This window comes from Lethenteron reissneri, chromosome 25, assembly GCF_015708825.2.
Source record: "Lethenteron reissneri isolate LAM-NWPU_2019-01 chromosome 25, ASM1570882v1, whole genome shotgun sequence".
Lineage (NCBI taxonomy): Eukaryota > Metazoa > Chordata > Hyperoartia > Petromyzontiformes > Petromyzontidae > Lethenteron > Lethenteron reissneri.
Genome location: NC_083803.1, coordinates 1,902,739 through 1,917,919, shown reverse-complemented (window position 1 = coordinate 1,917,919; position 15,181 = coordinate 1,902,739). Strand labels below are relative to the sequence as shown.

Genomic DNA, 15,181 nt, shown 5'->3' with positions numbered 1-15,181 from the left:
CTCCTCCCATCTCGTGAGACTCCTCCCAGCCCGTGAGACTCCTCCCATCTCGTTAGACTCCTCCCATCTCGTGAGACTCCTCCTCTTTCTCGAGGCTCTTCTACTCACGGGCTCTGATTACTCAGCCTCCTTCACAGGCGTGAGACCCTTCCCGCCAGCGCGCACTTCGCGTGGCCGCTTCGGTGGCGATCATCATTACCCAGGTGAGCACAGCTCCTCATCCTCCTCCTCATCCTCCTCCTCTACCATCATCATCATCGTCGCCTGCGCTCTCAGTCATCCAGCAGTGGAGCTGTGCGCGCCGCCTGCTTGTCGGTGCTGACAACACCAACACCACCAACACATTCTCGCGACCTTGTGGCACGAGAGAACACAATGCACACCGTGTTTGGTGGCGATGTCAGGAATGTTGTTATAAGATCACAAGTTGGCCAGGTTCTAGTTCGTTTAGCGACACAGATCTCCTCTCATCATCATCATCACGGCTTCACTCGTCCCCTTCATCGTCATCTCTTGAGCCAGGGGTGGAAATTACACGTTACTATGCCGGGGTCACTTTGCTGCCCAGAGTTCAACTTTAATTGCCGTACACCCGGTGGTTACTGATTGTGTTGGATTTGAATTTTTAAATAAAAATAGGAAAGCGTTTGAATCGCTTTTGGGGATCGGTTACATAAACACAACTTTTAACATCTTTCAGGTGAAAGAACATTGCGAGAATGTTTATTGCTAAGAATTGCCGAGGCATGCAAGTGGTGGCCACTCTATTCTGCGTCAGTGGTGATTGTGAGAGATATCGTCAGAGTCCAGCAGCCTGTTCATACACTTGTATTGATTAGTCAATCCATAGCCACCCCTGTGAGTGTGCGAGTGTTGTAGGTCTGGTGCAGCGGTGTGGAAACATCGCCACGAGGGAGACAAAGGCGGCCGGGCGTGGTGCTGGCCACCCCCCCCCCCCCTCGCTAAGAACACTTTGCCCCTACAGTCTTTTAAAGGCGATACGGGTTGGTTATTTGCATTGTTTAGAATGTTATTTCGTGAACCCAGTAACCTGTGTGTGTGTGCAGTGTGGAATGTGAGTGTGCATTCAAAGTGCCGCTTCAACTCTTCGGTGTTGCATGCGAAGTTGGAGTACAACCACGTGGTTGCCCCCCCCCCCCCCCCCACGTTTAGAAAGGAACGAAACTTCGTTCCCATGCAGCCCCATTAGGTTGCCCACTTGCTGGGCAGCAGTCAGTCCTTCACTGTCGGCTATCACCAGGGACCATTTGTTGCGGATGTTTCTTTGCCGTTCGTCTCCGTTCTCACGTCTCTTGGACTCCCACGAGGCCATCCTTCCCTACTCGTGTGCTGCCATCGATATTCACGGATTTCTGTTTGGTGGCATCTTCACCTGCTGCCTCCGTGCGGGTCAAAGGTTACGCACGAAGTGAAGCTCCGCGTGATCCTGGGCCATTCCACCTTTTTTGCGTGCTGTGCCAGTCGTAGTAGGCGCTCGTTAGCAACGTTTTACTGGTAGGAACCACCTGGTTCCACCAGCCCACAGGGGATTATTGTGTCCGTCCGTCGTGCATCAAACATGGGAGGGGCTGGGTGGGGTGGGGAGGGGCTGGGTGGGGAGGGGCTGGGTGGGGCTGGGGTTGGGAGTGGGCTGGGTGGGGAGGGGCTGGGTGGGGAGGGTGGGGCTGGGTGGGGAGGGGCTGGTCACCCCGTGGTGTCCTTATAAAACTCAACGTTTAATCTACTCACGCCGGCTTGTGCCCGCCCTCACAGTCGGGCATATTTGCGGAATACACCACGCCGCCATTGACCCTGGCCATTGACCGAGCAACCCAACGTTCCTACCAGCTCCCTCCGCAGGAATGTGTTCCTCAGCAGTCTGTGCGAGGCCATAGGGGGATCTCTGTGCGTGTGTGGAGTCTAGGCATGTCGACACTTGGTGGTGTGACGGCTCGGTGTGGGAGGTGTGCCAAGGCAGTCTACCAGGCGGAGGAGGTGATCTGCGATGGACAGCGCTACCATCGCCTCTGCTTCCGTTGCTGTGAGTTTCTCTCCCCTGTGGTAAAATCGCGGTATGACAAACACCACGCGCACGTTGCGTTTGAAAGGGGACAGCACAAAGACAACTCTGACTGTTATCCAGCCGTGACTGGACAATGTCTAGTGACGGTGGTGCTTAGTCAAATATTGACTTTGAACTTGATAATGGAGGTTGTTCAGGTGGCACAGAGGTCAGAGCTCTGAGTCGGCTTTACTGCTTCAAATATGGATTTCTAGTTTTCAGCCGCCCGTGACTAAACTGGATTCTCAAGTTTAGAAAGTTGGCGTATCTTGCATGAGACCAACGACACACTAAAGACATCATAAATGCGAGAATAGAATGCAATATCATGCATTTTTGGATTCATATCATGTCTAGATGTGTCTGTACCTCAATACCCTGTATGGAAACAGTGGGCATGTTTATTTTAAATAAAGAGGCTGTCATATGCAGAAGCATAAGTAATATTTAAAAATACTTTGTTTAAAACACGCTTTAATGAAATGCACAGTACGATTAATGGCAGAACTCCACGACTCCAGGAAGTGGCCCCGAGGCTTGCCATAACGTAAGGGGCCGTGGTGATTTACAGCCAACGTCAGTTGAGCGTGGACAATTAGACCCAAGCTGAAACACAAGAGATAAAAATGCATGTTTAAAAATATATATTTTTTATGATAGAATATAGTATTGTCATCAGTATGACATAAGTATACGAAGTTTGCAATCGATACCACATTGGGAAGTGGGTTAAAATTGAGTTATAAGATTTGAGATACGACCACGACGACAACGACAACAACAGACAGAGTGAGTTAAATAAAAGCGTGTAATAAAAAGGAAGGTCATGAATCTAACTTTGGACAGGGGCATGGATGATTGGGGGGAAGGCAGTTCTAGACAATAAGGCCAGCATGGAGAATTCGTGAGTACAATGCTAATATTTTGGATATTCTGTATGGTATTAAAACGTAGTAGGACAGTGCGTACATTTGTGATTTGTTTTGAAAAAAAACATCCACTAAGAGAGCTTGTATTCTCAAGACAAGTAGAGATCTTAGAAGATCTTATTTTTTTGCTATTTATTATGAGTGCATTGAAATGGAAATGGCACTAATAACAAACACTACATCATGAAAATTTTAAAACTCCATCATTTGTGTAAATGTGCTGGTTAATCTTCAAAGTGGAGTTTCTCAGTCACAAGAGGAACGAGGTAGATCGATTAAGGAAGGCCACTCGTGGACCGCTAATCAATGAAAAGCCTTAATACGACATGGTAAAGTGAGACAAACGATTCGAATTTGACCAAAAACGATGCATGGGAGAGATGTCAACACAATGGTTGACGATAGGCAGGCAGGGTGAGCGTGATGAATGGTATCAATTGCAGCATTAGTTGAATAGAACAAGAGGGAAAAATGCCAAGGTTAGATGAGACGAGGTCATTAAGAGCACAGAGAGGGTTACTGATATCATGGCCAGTGTGGTGAGCAGATCGCCCAGGGGCAGAAAGACTGCATAGGGTTAACAGAAGTAGAACAGGTCAAGAAGGCCACATATAAAAAAATAGGAGGTCTAAGTCAAATGTATTTATTCTGTATCGTTCTCTAACATGTGTTCAGGCTGTACAGCTGTGGTAAGCAGATTAAACTGTCACATCAGGTTTTTGAGATATCAAATATTTTCGATAAAAACTGCAGAAGAAAAATATTAAATAAATGTGGATATCTACATAAAATGATATTATAAACACACTATCCTAAAAATACAGCACCATATTTTAACACTAAAGCTGTCACTGACTCACAACAACTTGCAATCATAAGTGACAGAGTTAATTTCGGGTAAAATCAATGAAAATGGGATATGCCGATAGCATAAAATGAGATGTGATAGAGCAAATCTGAGATCAGATTTGGAATCAGCACCCTGAAATTAGTCTAAAACAGCTGCAAAAGTGCAGGCCAGAATTTTTTTTTGACCAGTGAATTATTCAACAAAAGAGACGTGCATACGAAAGAACAGCGCTTCTTTCCCAAAAAGTGGAAAACGTCGGACATGGTGCTGCACAGCACTGCGGAAACACATCGGAGAGCTGTGCAGTGAATCTTGACTTGAAGCTTTCTTGACTGCAGGAATTCATATTCTTGGGTCTTTCGGTTAAGTCACGTAGATTTTCTTTGAACCTATCTACGTGACTTTACCGAAAGACCCAAGAATATCTATGCAATAATTTACCACATTTGCAGTGGCAGCTGGCTCCAAGAGTGCAGAGCAGGGTGTTGTCTGCAATGTGTGCACTGTCTGGGATTACACACAGTGCAATTTTCACAGGCTTTCTAGTTAATTTTGTCTAATGAGGCATTGCAATGTTTTGCCATCTCAGTGTGCTGCTGAGAACTTCATTGCAAAGGTGTGCCTACGTGTGCACACACAATCACCCCATTGAAAAAACTAAAAACATTGATTTAAAATCCTGCTTTGCATAGGAATCTGTGTTTAAAAGAATGTTGGTGTTTGGCTCATTTGTAGAAAAAAGTACTTGATGGGAACCCCTACCTGTGCAGTTTATATCTATTACCACGTCCACAATTGTAGCCAGTCGTAGATTCTCACCGATATCGAGTGAACCGGCCAAGTTGTATTGCACAAGCACTTGGCTTGTGCCAAGTTGGATTGTATAATGAACGTACAGTGTGCAGTAGTAGCCATGCGCATGATGCAGGCAAACTTCCTCGTGTGTGTACCGCCACCGATGTTTGTATACACACCTACACCTTGGTGAATGCCTTTCTCACTGGAAAGCTCAACCAATGCTAAAGCTCATCTTATCACAGGAAATCATGGATACCAACAGTGGATGAATTCTAAGTGATCACCCCTTCTCTTTTATAGGCACGCATGTCAGTCAGTGGTCGTTCTGTTGATCAGTTGGACACTTGCGGATAACAGAATAAATTATCCTTATGCCGATACCCCGGGGTACCAAATAATACTAAATGGCCAAGACAATTAAATATTTTATTTCTGGGACACTATTTTTTCTAGGGGTGTACTTAACTCCGCGACTTGGGGGGTACCAATCAATACGAAATCGTTGCTACTCCGCGATGTCGAAACGCAGCGAGGACGATTGCGCTGAAACCCTGAACGCTCGCGGTACACACCGTAGTGGTGCATCGTGTACAGCTCTTCGAGATGAGTCGATTGCCGCATCGCCGACCATCAACAGACTAAAAATGACTGCATCACGGACGTTATGCAAGAGCCGGGGTACCGCCATAAGGTTCATTTGGATAATAGGGCTCTGGTTACAAGGGGTTTCAATGAGTACACGGTATTGTGAATGCAATAGTGGATATGGTTAAGAGTTGTAGCGATGAATAATATCCTTCGGATGTGGCTGGTGGCTCATGAGTGAGAAGGATGAGATTAAAGATACAAATATACTGATATGTTTGTATGCCCAGGACACTTAAGCTCAGTAATTCAACTGAATCCATCATGCGGAATGAATGAGGGCTGTGTGCTCTACTTGAGCGCTGTACCACAAGTGGGAGATGTGTGATATTATTGAGGGAGGGACACTCAGGAGTGGAAGAAGTACTCTGAATTGGCTGCGCAAAGTGGGCACGCTGAGTGTGCACGCTGAGTGCGCACATTTTCCACAATGAGTATGGCCAAGTTGGTTCATTGCGTAACAACTTTTCATAATCTATTCTTTACATATCTCACGCTTTTTCCGGAAATGAAGTACATCGAAACAAACTCGTGCAATGGACGTCGGAGTCACATGTCTCACTCTCGTCCTGTGTGTGCGCCTTGCGCGGATGCAGCCGTGTGCCGAAAGGGCTTGGACAGCACGACGCTGGCTACGCACGGGGATGAAATCTTCTGCCGTTCGTGCTACGGCAAGAAGCTGGGCCCCAAGGGCTACGGCTACGGACAGGGAGCGGGAGTCCTGAGCACCGATCGCGGGGAGCGCCTGGGCATCCGCCCCGAGGAGTGAGTACCAGCGCTCACCATTTAAAAAAAAATAAAGACTCCACGTATGTTGTCAGTTTTGTTGTATGGTGCGGAGGCCTAGACATTGGTTCAAGCAGATTTTGATCAGCTGTTGTCCTTCCACATGCAATGCCAAAGACACCTTCTTGGCATGCGATGGTTCGACTTCGTCAGAAATGTCACCACTGCATCTGCGACCGGTTTTCTAGTGACCGACAGCTTAGTTCGAGGGAGACGACTGTCACTTTATGGACACGTCGCCCTGTCTTGATGTGCAAACTCCAGCAAATTTCGCACTTCAGTTAGAGGACTGCGACCCTCAAATGAACGGTGCCGCCCTGTGGTCACTTCTGTGTTCGCTCCTGTGATCCGTGGATCAAACAAATTACTCAAGACGCCGGTGTATGACAGGAAGAGCGGTTTATGTGAATGCTGTCACAAGAGGTCACACTTCACGGACTATGCGTGATAAATGAATATGTTGATCCCAATTGTCATATGAGAAATACATTCCTGGGTACATCCCCTTACATTGGTGGTTGCCCAGATTGAGATGGACACAGGCCTCTTTGCTCAGGAGGCATCGACTGCTGCGAGTGACTGGCTGGGGTGGAGGGTGCTTTGGACCCTTTGCCGGTCAAGCGTTGACAGGAGTAGTTGTAGGAGGTGTGATGAAAACTATTGACAAGCGCTCCTGATTCATCGTCACAAATCTATGTATGTATAACGATTCGAAATAGTTGCCCTATCCATGGAAGCTGAAGAGAAGGCCCTTACATCTGTTGATGCCGAGTTGTTCTCGGCGTGGCGAGTCCCCGCACTCCGACAGTCGACACCGCTCACCCAGCTCTTGAAGTGGTTTCTCCGCACTCCCAACAGTTGATAGAGCCCTCTTCAGGGCTCTGGGTGTGGCGTGTCACCCCCACCCCACTCCAGCAGTAGAGACTGGACCCACACCTGTCAGCACATCACACTCAGCTCCAGGTACAGCACTCGCAGCTTCTAGGGCTGCACTGCTTGAGGCTATCGCAGCCCTGGTTGTGGTCTCTCCCCACTCAAAAAGTAGATCAGGCCCTCTTGCTGCACTCAGTGTGGTTGGTCCACACTCTTGCAGTGGACCAGGCCCTCTTGCTGATTGGCTCCCGTGCTTGGCGTCCTTCTTCCATTTTACAGCCGGTACATTAGCATAATTTGGCTTCCCTACACCCATTCTCCCAAAACCGGTCCCACCAGCTATCACTAACACCATCGGGAAGCCAGGGATGTGATCCTCAACTTTCACCTCGTTACAGTATGTAGAACTTCTTTCACACCATACATAGCCAATCGTACTAATCAGTGCGGGGAAGGACAACAAGCTGGGACAGTCCTTTCTGCCCCAGTTTTTTTACTAATAGTGAGAGAAATCCACATGTTCTTCTTAAGAGACTGAAATAACAAAAGATGAACTGAGAAAACCACTGGAGCGTTATCGACTCGCTGTTCACGTATCCCTGTGACACCTGCAGAGAGGGTGAGCTCCCTTACCTTGCCAGTGCAGTGTTTGGTTACATTACTTTTGAACCCTGTCAGGCATTTACAAATAACACTTACCAAACCCTATTATTTCTGTGCATACTGAATGAGAACACTAACTCCTGCTGTTAAATGTTTCCACTCCAACATTATAATGCCTCTGATTGTGTGGACCCTTACAGTGCTATCGAAGGCTTTTCACCTTCTCATTCTTTCGCCTGTTGATGTCAAACCTGAAGTCCAGTCCTGGCGACACCTCATTTCAGAACAATCCGACATGTTCTTGCTTTGATACAATGCTCTGACACAGAACCAGCGTTCCTTCTTATCAACTGCCTTGGTAAATCATGGGGGCCTAGGTCTTAGTAGTAGGAAGATAACCTATTTTTAAAGGAGTTTAAGGTTTTTTTTAAGGTTACAATGTCAATCTCATTAACATGCCTGAAGGCACATACTGTATATCATAACTGTTAACTGATGAATGTCAAGACGGCACTGACAAGAATCATCTTGAAAGTACTGTACCACTAACGTGTGATTCTGATGAACTTATAGCAGGAAGTGAAAGCTGCCTGTCTGGCCATGCAAAGCCATGGTCGGAGAGGATTTAAAACATATTTTCTGCCTCATTCCCCTCGCACAAATAGAAAAGATGAGGCAAGACACTGTCCAATGCCCGAGTACCATAGCCTAGGTGCAGGAAGAACGCGGTGTTTATTTTGTGTAACACGTGAGGTGTGCAGTAAACACAACACTTAAGGGTCTGTGGATAATTGCACCGCTTCACTTCCTTCTCTGAAGAGAAGCTATGAGAGCAAGCTGTGCCCTGGAAACAAATTAAAATCTACATGGACGACATCACCCATTCTTAGTTAAATGATTTTTTTTTATGCAGTGATCACTCTACATTTAGCTTTGTTTTCAAAAGTCACTATAGTATTGACGTTTTTTTTATTAAATGGCTTTTGGTCTTTTTCTCCTAATGTATTCCAATTGTGTTTTGGCATAATGTCAGGGTACAAAGGATTAATTTGTAAATCTGACAAACCAGTGCACCCATCACGTATCGGGGAATGGCTGCTGAAGTGATTTTTTTTTCCACAGGACTTGTAAAAAATATATTTGAGCATCCTCTCTGTCCACTTTCCCATACACTCGGCTTTGCGATTGTTTCACATCACAGTCAAACCGATACAAAATATTTTCAGAGCTATACTTGAGCTAGATTTTATTCAATTGGTGGGCGAGTCTGCCAACTCACTGCACTTGAGAACCTGTTTTAATCACAGGTGGCTAAAACTTGGATTCAAATCGAGGCCCTTAGCAGTGCCAACTCAGCTCTCTGACCACTTGGGCCACCAGGCCACATTGCACTTGGGCACAGATCCTGAAGGCCATTGTGCATCTCCGATTAGCACGGTTGGCTACGTATGGTGCGAAAGAAGTTAAACATACATATGCATACAGATCCTAAAGGCCATTGTGCATTATATGGAGTTGCATTTTAGTACAAACGCCTAGGTTTTTTTCTGATCTGTCATTAAAATATCTGCCACATTACTGGAGATTCAGAAGTGCGGATTATCCTGCAGTTTAATTTGAGAAGCAGTGTGGTTTGACAGCGAAAAATAAAAAAAAAACCCAGAATATTTTGCTCTTGGTGTTTTGTCCATATTCTGGAACACCCGATGCGTAGTACGATTAAAATGATGGCTGTGCTTTGTTGCTTAATTATGTTGTTAGGTCAACATAAACTAAGATTGTCTGGTGGCAGATTATCCGATAGTCAGTATGCAAATGGACGTGCAATTAAGCTCAGCTGCACAATGCCATTTCGTTCTCATTTCAAAAAGCATTTCTCGATGAGCTGGAGCCACTGCGAGTCAGGCAAGTAATATGAATTAGTAACCGAGTCGGGCAACTATATGGATTAGAAACCGAGTCGGGCAAGTATATGGATTAGTAACCGAGTCAGGCAAGTATATGGATTTGTAAGCCACACTGATGGAAATGCGCCAAAAACTTTCCAGCGCCAGTATTTTTTGACTCTTACAACAATCGGAATATTTAATTATACTGACGGAGGAATCTGATGAGCTATAAAGCTCTTTTTCACAGAAGTCCAGTAGGGGCGGGTCAGAACGTTACAACAACTAACAATATAAAATCACGATAGGAGTACAAAGTATAGGAAAGGTAATCAAATCACAAAAAATTCATTCAAATAAAACTAAACTGTTATTTTACCAGGTAAAGCCCCCCACTGAACTATTCGTTTCTTTGTCAGCAGCAACCTGGCCACAAATGATAGCTCAGCGAAGTGGCTTATCATGGGGAAATGTATAGCAGCCAAAATAATCTAAATGCAAGCCAGCTGGTGCAATTAATCTTATTACATACATCTTCTATTATATTAATAAAAATGTCCAGTGAAAAATGCAATTCCAACGCATATTCAAGTAACATTGATATTATTACCAACTTCGAAGCAACACCCTGCTAACCCTGCCTAGATATCTGCCTGGAAAGGTGTATTCCACGCAAGCTAATTACCAAGTCGTGTAGAGTATGAACATTTGTAGCAAGGCATCCTCCGGGAAGAGCACAGGCTTGTAATTAACGGTGCCGCACCAGTCTGTGGGTGACCAGACCTTGTGAATTGTGTTAAATGGGCACGTGGGAATCCAACTGGCATTGGTGGTTCCTTCTCGACAACTAAATCGGCCACTATAAAGTGGAAACTTGACAGTTGAATGATTCGAATGATTCGTCTTGTATGTCCCTCTGGCTCAAGCGTGATTTTAGGGGCAGCAGGGAAGGGACGGTGCTGGCATGCTGAGCAATGGCTGGTAGATTCTGCTGTGCTGAACATCTGGCCGTTTGTGTTCATACAGGCCTGGTGCACCTCAACCTACATTCAACACCAATCCATCCCCACTGGCACGCTCCTTTGGTGGATCCGATAAATGTCCACGTTGCAGTCAGTCTGTTTACGCGGCGGAGAAGGTGATGGGGGCTGGCAAGGTACGTACAACAACAATTTATTACCTGTAACCTTTTGTCAATTACATACACGATCGTATTCGTCCTTGACACGTAATTTTATGTCTCAGCCTTGGCATCGCAGCTGCTTCCGTTGCAAGCAGTGTGGGAAGAGTCTGGAGTCTACAACACTGAATGACAATGATGGCGAAATCTACTGCAAAGGTGCGATCACTGAGCACACGGCATGCACATTATCGGTTTTACAGAATTGGGGAAAGGTCACAGTATGGTTGAACTTCTGAACTTCTTCCGCACCGTACTGATCGTTAATTGTATTAGAATCGTAGCACTCGAATTAAGTGCATTCTCAGTGAATGAATTATAGTAAAAAAACAATCAAATCACGTTTGTGGTTTCACCACCAAAATGAAAGAATGTTTACTTATATTTATTCACCAGCCAGTAAGCCGGGCGTTTGTTTCAGCAAGGTAATCCCCAAACTGGTTTAAACCTCTCTATTATAAGCATGGTCTCACCTGCATGCTATCAGGTGGCTTGATATTCTGAGCAATGAGTCATCCACGATTGACTACTTTGAGGCTGTAAAGCAGAATGCTCAAAATAACAATGTTTACTTTAGTTCAACATGTTTTGATGTTTTACACTGGCATGGGTGAGGTCAATTAATGCCTCGCACGATTCATCAGCTGCTCTTGCTGCAGGGTCGTAGCCCTTTTGGAATTGAGAAACTGAGTTCCACTTTGTGGGATGCTGCCAGTGCTCATTCTACAGAGACGCTGGCATCTGTCATAAGAATGTGGAATTTTTCGTTCTGGCTTGAGGCCATCAGTGGAGATTAGCTGATTTTAATGGGAAGGCCTTTTAACTTCCATTTTATTTACAAGTGTTGGTGAACTTGATGTTATTTGTTTTTACATGCGTCTATGTAGAAGATGCAACCGTTTTCCTCTGCAACTCTATCTAAGCACAGTGACAAATCGCTGGTGGCAGCAGCAGCAATCTCTCTTTACAGTCCCCTTTGTTGAAAAAGCCCACAAAATTAAGGGCGAAACTACATTTTGCACTGTTGCACACAATGTGTGTATTTTCTACACAAGTTGTTGGTCTGAGCCGACCAAACCCCACAGGCTCAAAGACAATGTTTCATTCTTGGGCAACTGCCCAAAGACTAATCCCAGGATCTCAAACATACAACGCTATTCTGATGCTAATTATTTGGTGATGTTTTGTTGGCCAGTGGTGCGCAAGCACAAATAACAAAAAGTAAACTTTACACGTTTGTCAACAACACTGCCTTGTAAAGAAAAATTATATAAGAGGTGACGTTTCGGGCAATGGCTCATCTTCACAGCACAGAGATGCTAAAGGTAGAGTCACTCTAAAGAGTCACTCTAAAGTTACTCTACCGCTCTGGCCTCTCTATCTGTTGAGTTTTATTTATTTCTGATGCAAAGTGATCTCAATACAGATCTTCTGTACTACCACCACACCGCTCGCCCCTGTTTTGGCTGGTTTCATCTCATCTCACAGTGCAAGTGTTAAACTTTATAATCACATGAGCAAAGTACTCTTGGTCACTGAAACCGTTCTCGCATATGTTTGTGTACATTTTGGGGCTTTTGTTAAATTAATATGAGGCAGTGGAGTTACTCTGAGCAACGCTTCCCCCTGGGGCACTTGTATCCTGCGCATATTTCTACTTGCCATGTGCTTGGTGGATACAATTTTAAGATAATAAAATAACATGTTCAGCATTCGAACTCTTGTTTCACTTGCAGGTATTATCCACTCGTGTTGCACTTTTTAAGCCTCAGAGTGCTGCATGGAATATACTGCGGTTTCTCATTTGGCTGACCTCACTGTTTGGCCACGTTAACAAAAGGGGCCCTTATGCAACTTTGGGTCTTGTTAATAATGAGGCTTTGTCTAGTTCCTTGGCGTTGGCAGAGAGGCACAGAGCTAATCACCAGCTCGTCTGCATGGCTAAAGTGCTTCGAGAGCTCGTAGAAATAGACAACAGAAGGATATCCAGAGGCCTGCATTAGTTGGTGATAATTTTTAAGATGCTTCACTCGTGTAGAAATTACATATTTGTTTGGAATTGTAACATTAAATGTGCACAACTGAGCAGAGCATAAATCTGAAGGTGCTATGTTGTTTTTGTGCGTTCCTACAACATTCACATGCCCCTTTGTGTTCAAAGCCAGTGTATAACTCCCTCCCCCCCCCCCCCCCCCGACATCAGAATTGGCTCATCCACAGCCATGTATGCAGGCATCTTCAATGGAAAGCATTCAATTAATCTTTAAAGTTTAGAACGTAATGTGGTTTTAGGATTGGGTCTATCGTATACAAGTAATAGTATAGAAACAGGTTATTGCAGAGACTGGCCATTGTGTTATCCTTTGATGACTGTGCAGTGCTGTGGGAAATGAGAACAGGCATGAGTGAGGTGGCAGTGTTGGTGTTGGAAAGCATTGTGGGGAGCGGTGGTGCAGCGGTTAGCGTGCTGCGCTATGAACCCAGCGACCCAAATTCGATTCCCACTCACGGCCAACACCAGTGACCATTATCTGAACCGGGCCTGGGCCTCTACCAAGTTCACTCAGCCTGATATGAGTCCCTGTGTGATGTGAAAACATCGCCACTAGCAAGACAAACGCTGGCAACCCACCCCCTCATATGTCATGCCAGCCTTCATAGGTGCTCACACTTGCCCAACAGTCTGTTGGAGTGTGGGGATGTTGTTGGTCTCATGATATACATTGCATAAGTGACGTCTACCTGCTGGGGGGGATATATACATGTTTAGGCTGCAAGTACGGGCAGGACGTGTTTGCAGTTGTGAAGGGCATGGATAGATGAGTGTGCATGGTGGCCTACAGAGATTATGCCCGAACATGAGGAGAACGATAACAGTACGTTTGGAAGAACACATGGAGGTGACCGCACGCTCCCATTCAAAGTATATACGTGTTTACATGCAGGGACATCCCCTCATTCTTTACAGATACGTGCCTGGAAGGCATTTCATGGGCCGTCCTACTGCAGTTTGAAGCTTTGTTGAGAAGAAAAATAGACTTTAAAGTCACCATTTATTTTGGGTTGAGCACATTAACCACAGCACCACCCAGCCGGATATGCTAACAAATGAAAATACGTCACACTGTACGTATATATAGTATAACAAAACAATATCCTGAACCTATAACAAAATGAAAGCGTTGCGTCTCATTGTCTCGTGCATTTGCAGCCTGCTACGCGAAGAACTTTGGCCCCAAGGGTGTGGGTTACGGCCTGGGTGCTGGAACCCTCATGCATTCCCAGTGAGGCTGGTCTCCAGAGTGAAGATCGGCTCTTCGACACGCACGCATTCCCCCATAGCCTGGTGCAGGCCTTAGCTCCATACTTCACCGCTCGAGGCAGCCACATCTCCGCTCCCACAAGGGTTGCCGCAAAATTCCGATATCCACGATTTATTGTTAAAAGGTCCACGATAATCGTATGGCGTCTGTTCTACAAAATATTGTCATATCATGGTTATCAATGTTTTTTAATATTTGATTTCCTCACAAAACCTTTTTTTTATAACCTACTCAAGTTTAACATATCCGAGCTCACAGTGGCTATATTTACATGCAGTTAACAGTTTTTATTGGGTGTTTAAATCCTTGAGTGTTACCCTTTGTCAATCGTTTTAGGATACTCTCTAGTGCTTGTGCTCTTAAACGGTAACTCAGAGATGGCCACTGCAGTTTACCCGTGCACATTTTATAGTAGTTTTATATTTTTTATTCGAGTAAAACCTACGACCAAGTTGTTTTTGGTTTATGAATAAACAGTGATCTCTAGGAATCGTATAGCCCTAAAACAAATATGATGTTCTTTGTAGGTTTTAAATAAAAATGCAAATGAAATGTCCTGGCATATTGTGTTCATGTCCACACCTTTGCTTATAACTTATATGTGAGAGATATTATAAATATGGGCTTTAAAATATCTACCACCAATTACAGTATACATTAAAACGTAAATTCAGTCACCTCTGAATTGGAGTATTAATTAGAGATGGCAAACAATTTAAACATGATTTTTAAAACATAATTCCAGCATTAACAATTCTACCATGCATTTGTATCAACCTGTGTATCCAGCTAAATTGCTTTCATAAATGCAAGTGCCTCGTCACACCAGACACATTTAGTCAAAAGGTAAATGGAGCGCTTTTCCTGCTTTATCAATGCGGCCGAGCACTGCACTCGATGAAGCCAGGGTTGCAATTGTCTGCACCCACACAGCTTTCTTCAATGTTGTTTACCTTTTTGCACATAACAGCGGTGCTGTGATTGGCTGCAAAGCATTTATCATGGTAGTGAGAAAAACAATCCCAACATATTTTTGTATGCATGGATTGTATATTTACTGGGACACCTGGATTAATGTGTTTAAGGTAATTGACATAAATGAAGGGATCAACGAGTGAAGCTTTATAGAAACGGTAACAATACCGTGTTAAAGTATAGGTGGAGTTTTATATGCAGGGTCTACTTATGAACGAGTTACTTTCTCGAAGTCTATTCATAAGTCGATTTGTCCAACTTTACTCCTGTC

The 15,181-nt window shown here is 44.7% G+C and overlaps 1 protein-coding gene across 2 annotated transcripts; it reads left to right on the top strand.

Annotated features, from left to right (window-relative positions):
• The first annotated feature begins 49 nt into the window (after positions 1 to 49).
• LOC133346992 (cysteine and glycine-rich protein 2-like) lies at positions 50 to 14,155 on the top strand. Of its 2 annotated transcripts, none has more exons than XM_061558858.1 (6): positions 50 to 203; positions 1,925 to 2,041; positions 5,881 to 6,049; positions 10,459 to 10,588; positions 10,678 to 10,771; positions 13,824 to 14,155. In XM_061558858.1, exons 2-6 carry the CDS (start codon positions 1,927 to 1,929, stop codon positions 13,898 to 13,900), a joined length of 585 nt encoding a protein of 194 aa, XP_061414842.1. In that variant the 5' UTR covers positions 50 to 203; positions 1,925 to 1,926; the 3' UTR covers positions 13,901 to 14,155. The 2 variants fall into 2 exon arrangements, with proteins under 2 accessions (XP_061414842.1, XP_061414841.1); XM_061558857.1 differs by having other exon boundaries at positions 66 to 203; positions 1,920 to 2,041.
• Positions 14,156 to 15,181: the final 1,026 nt, after the last annotated feature.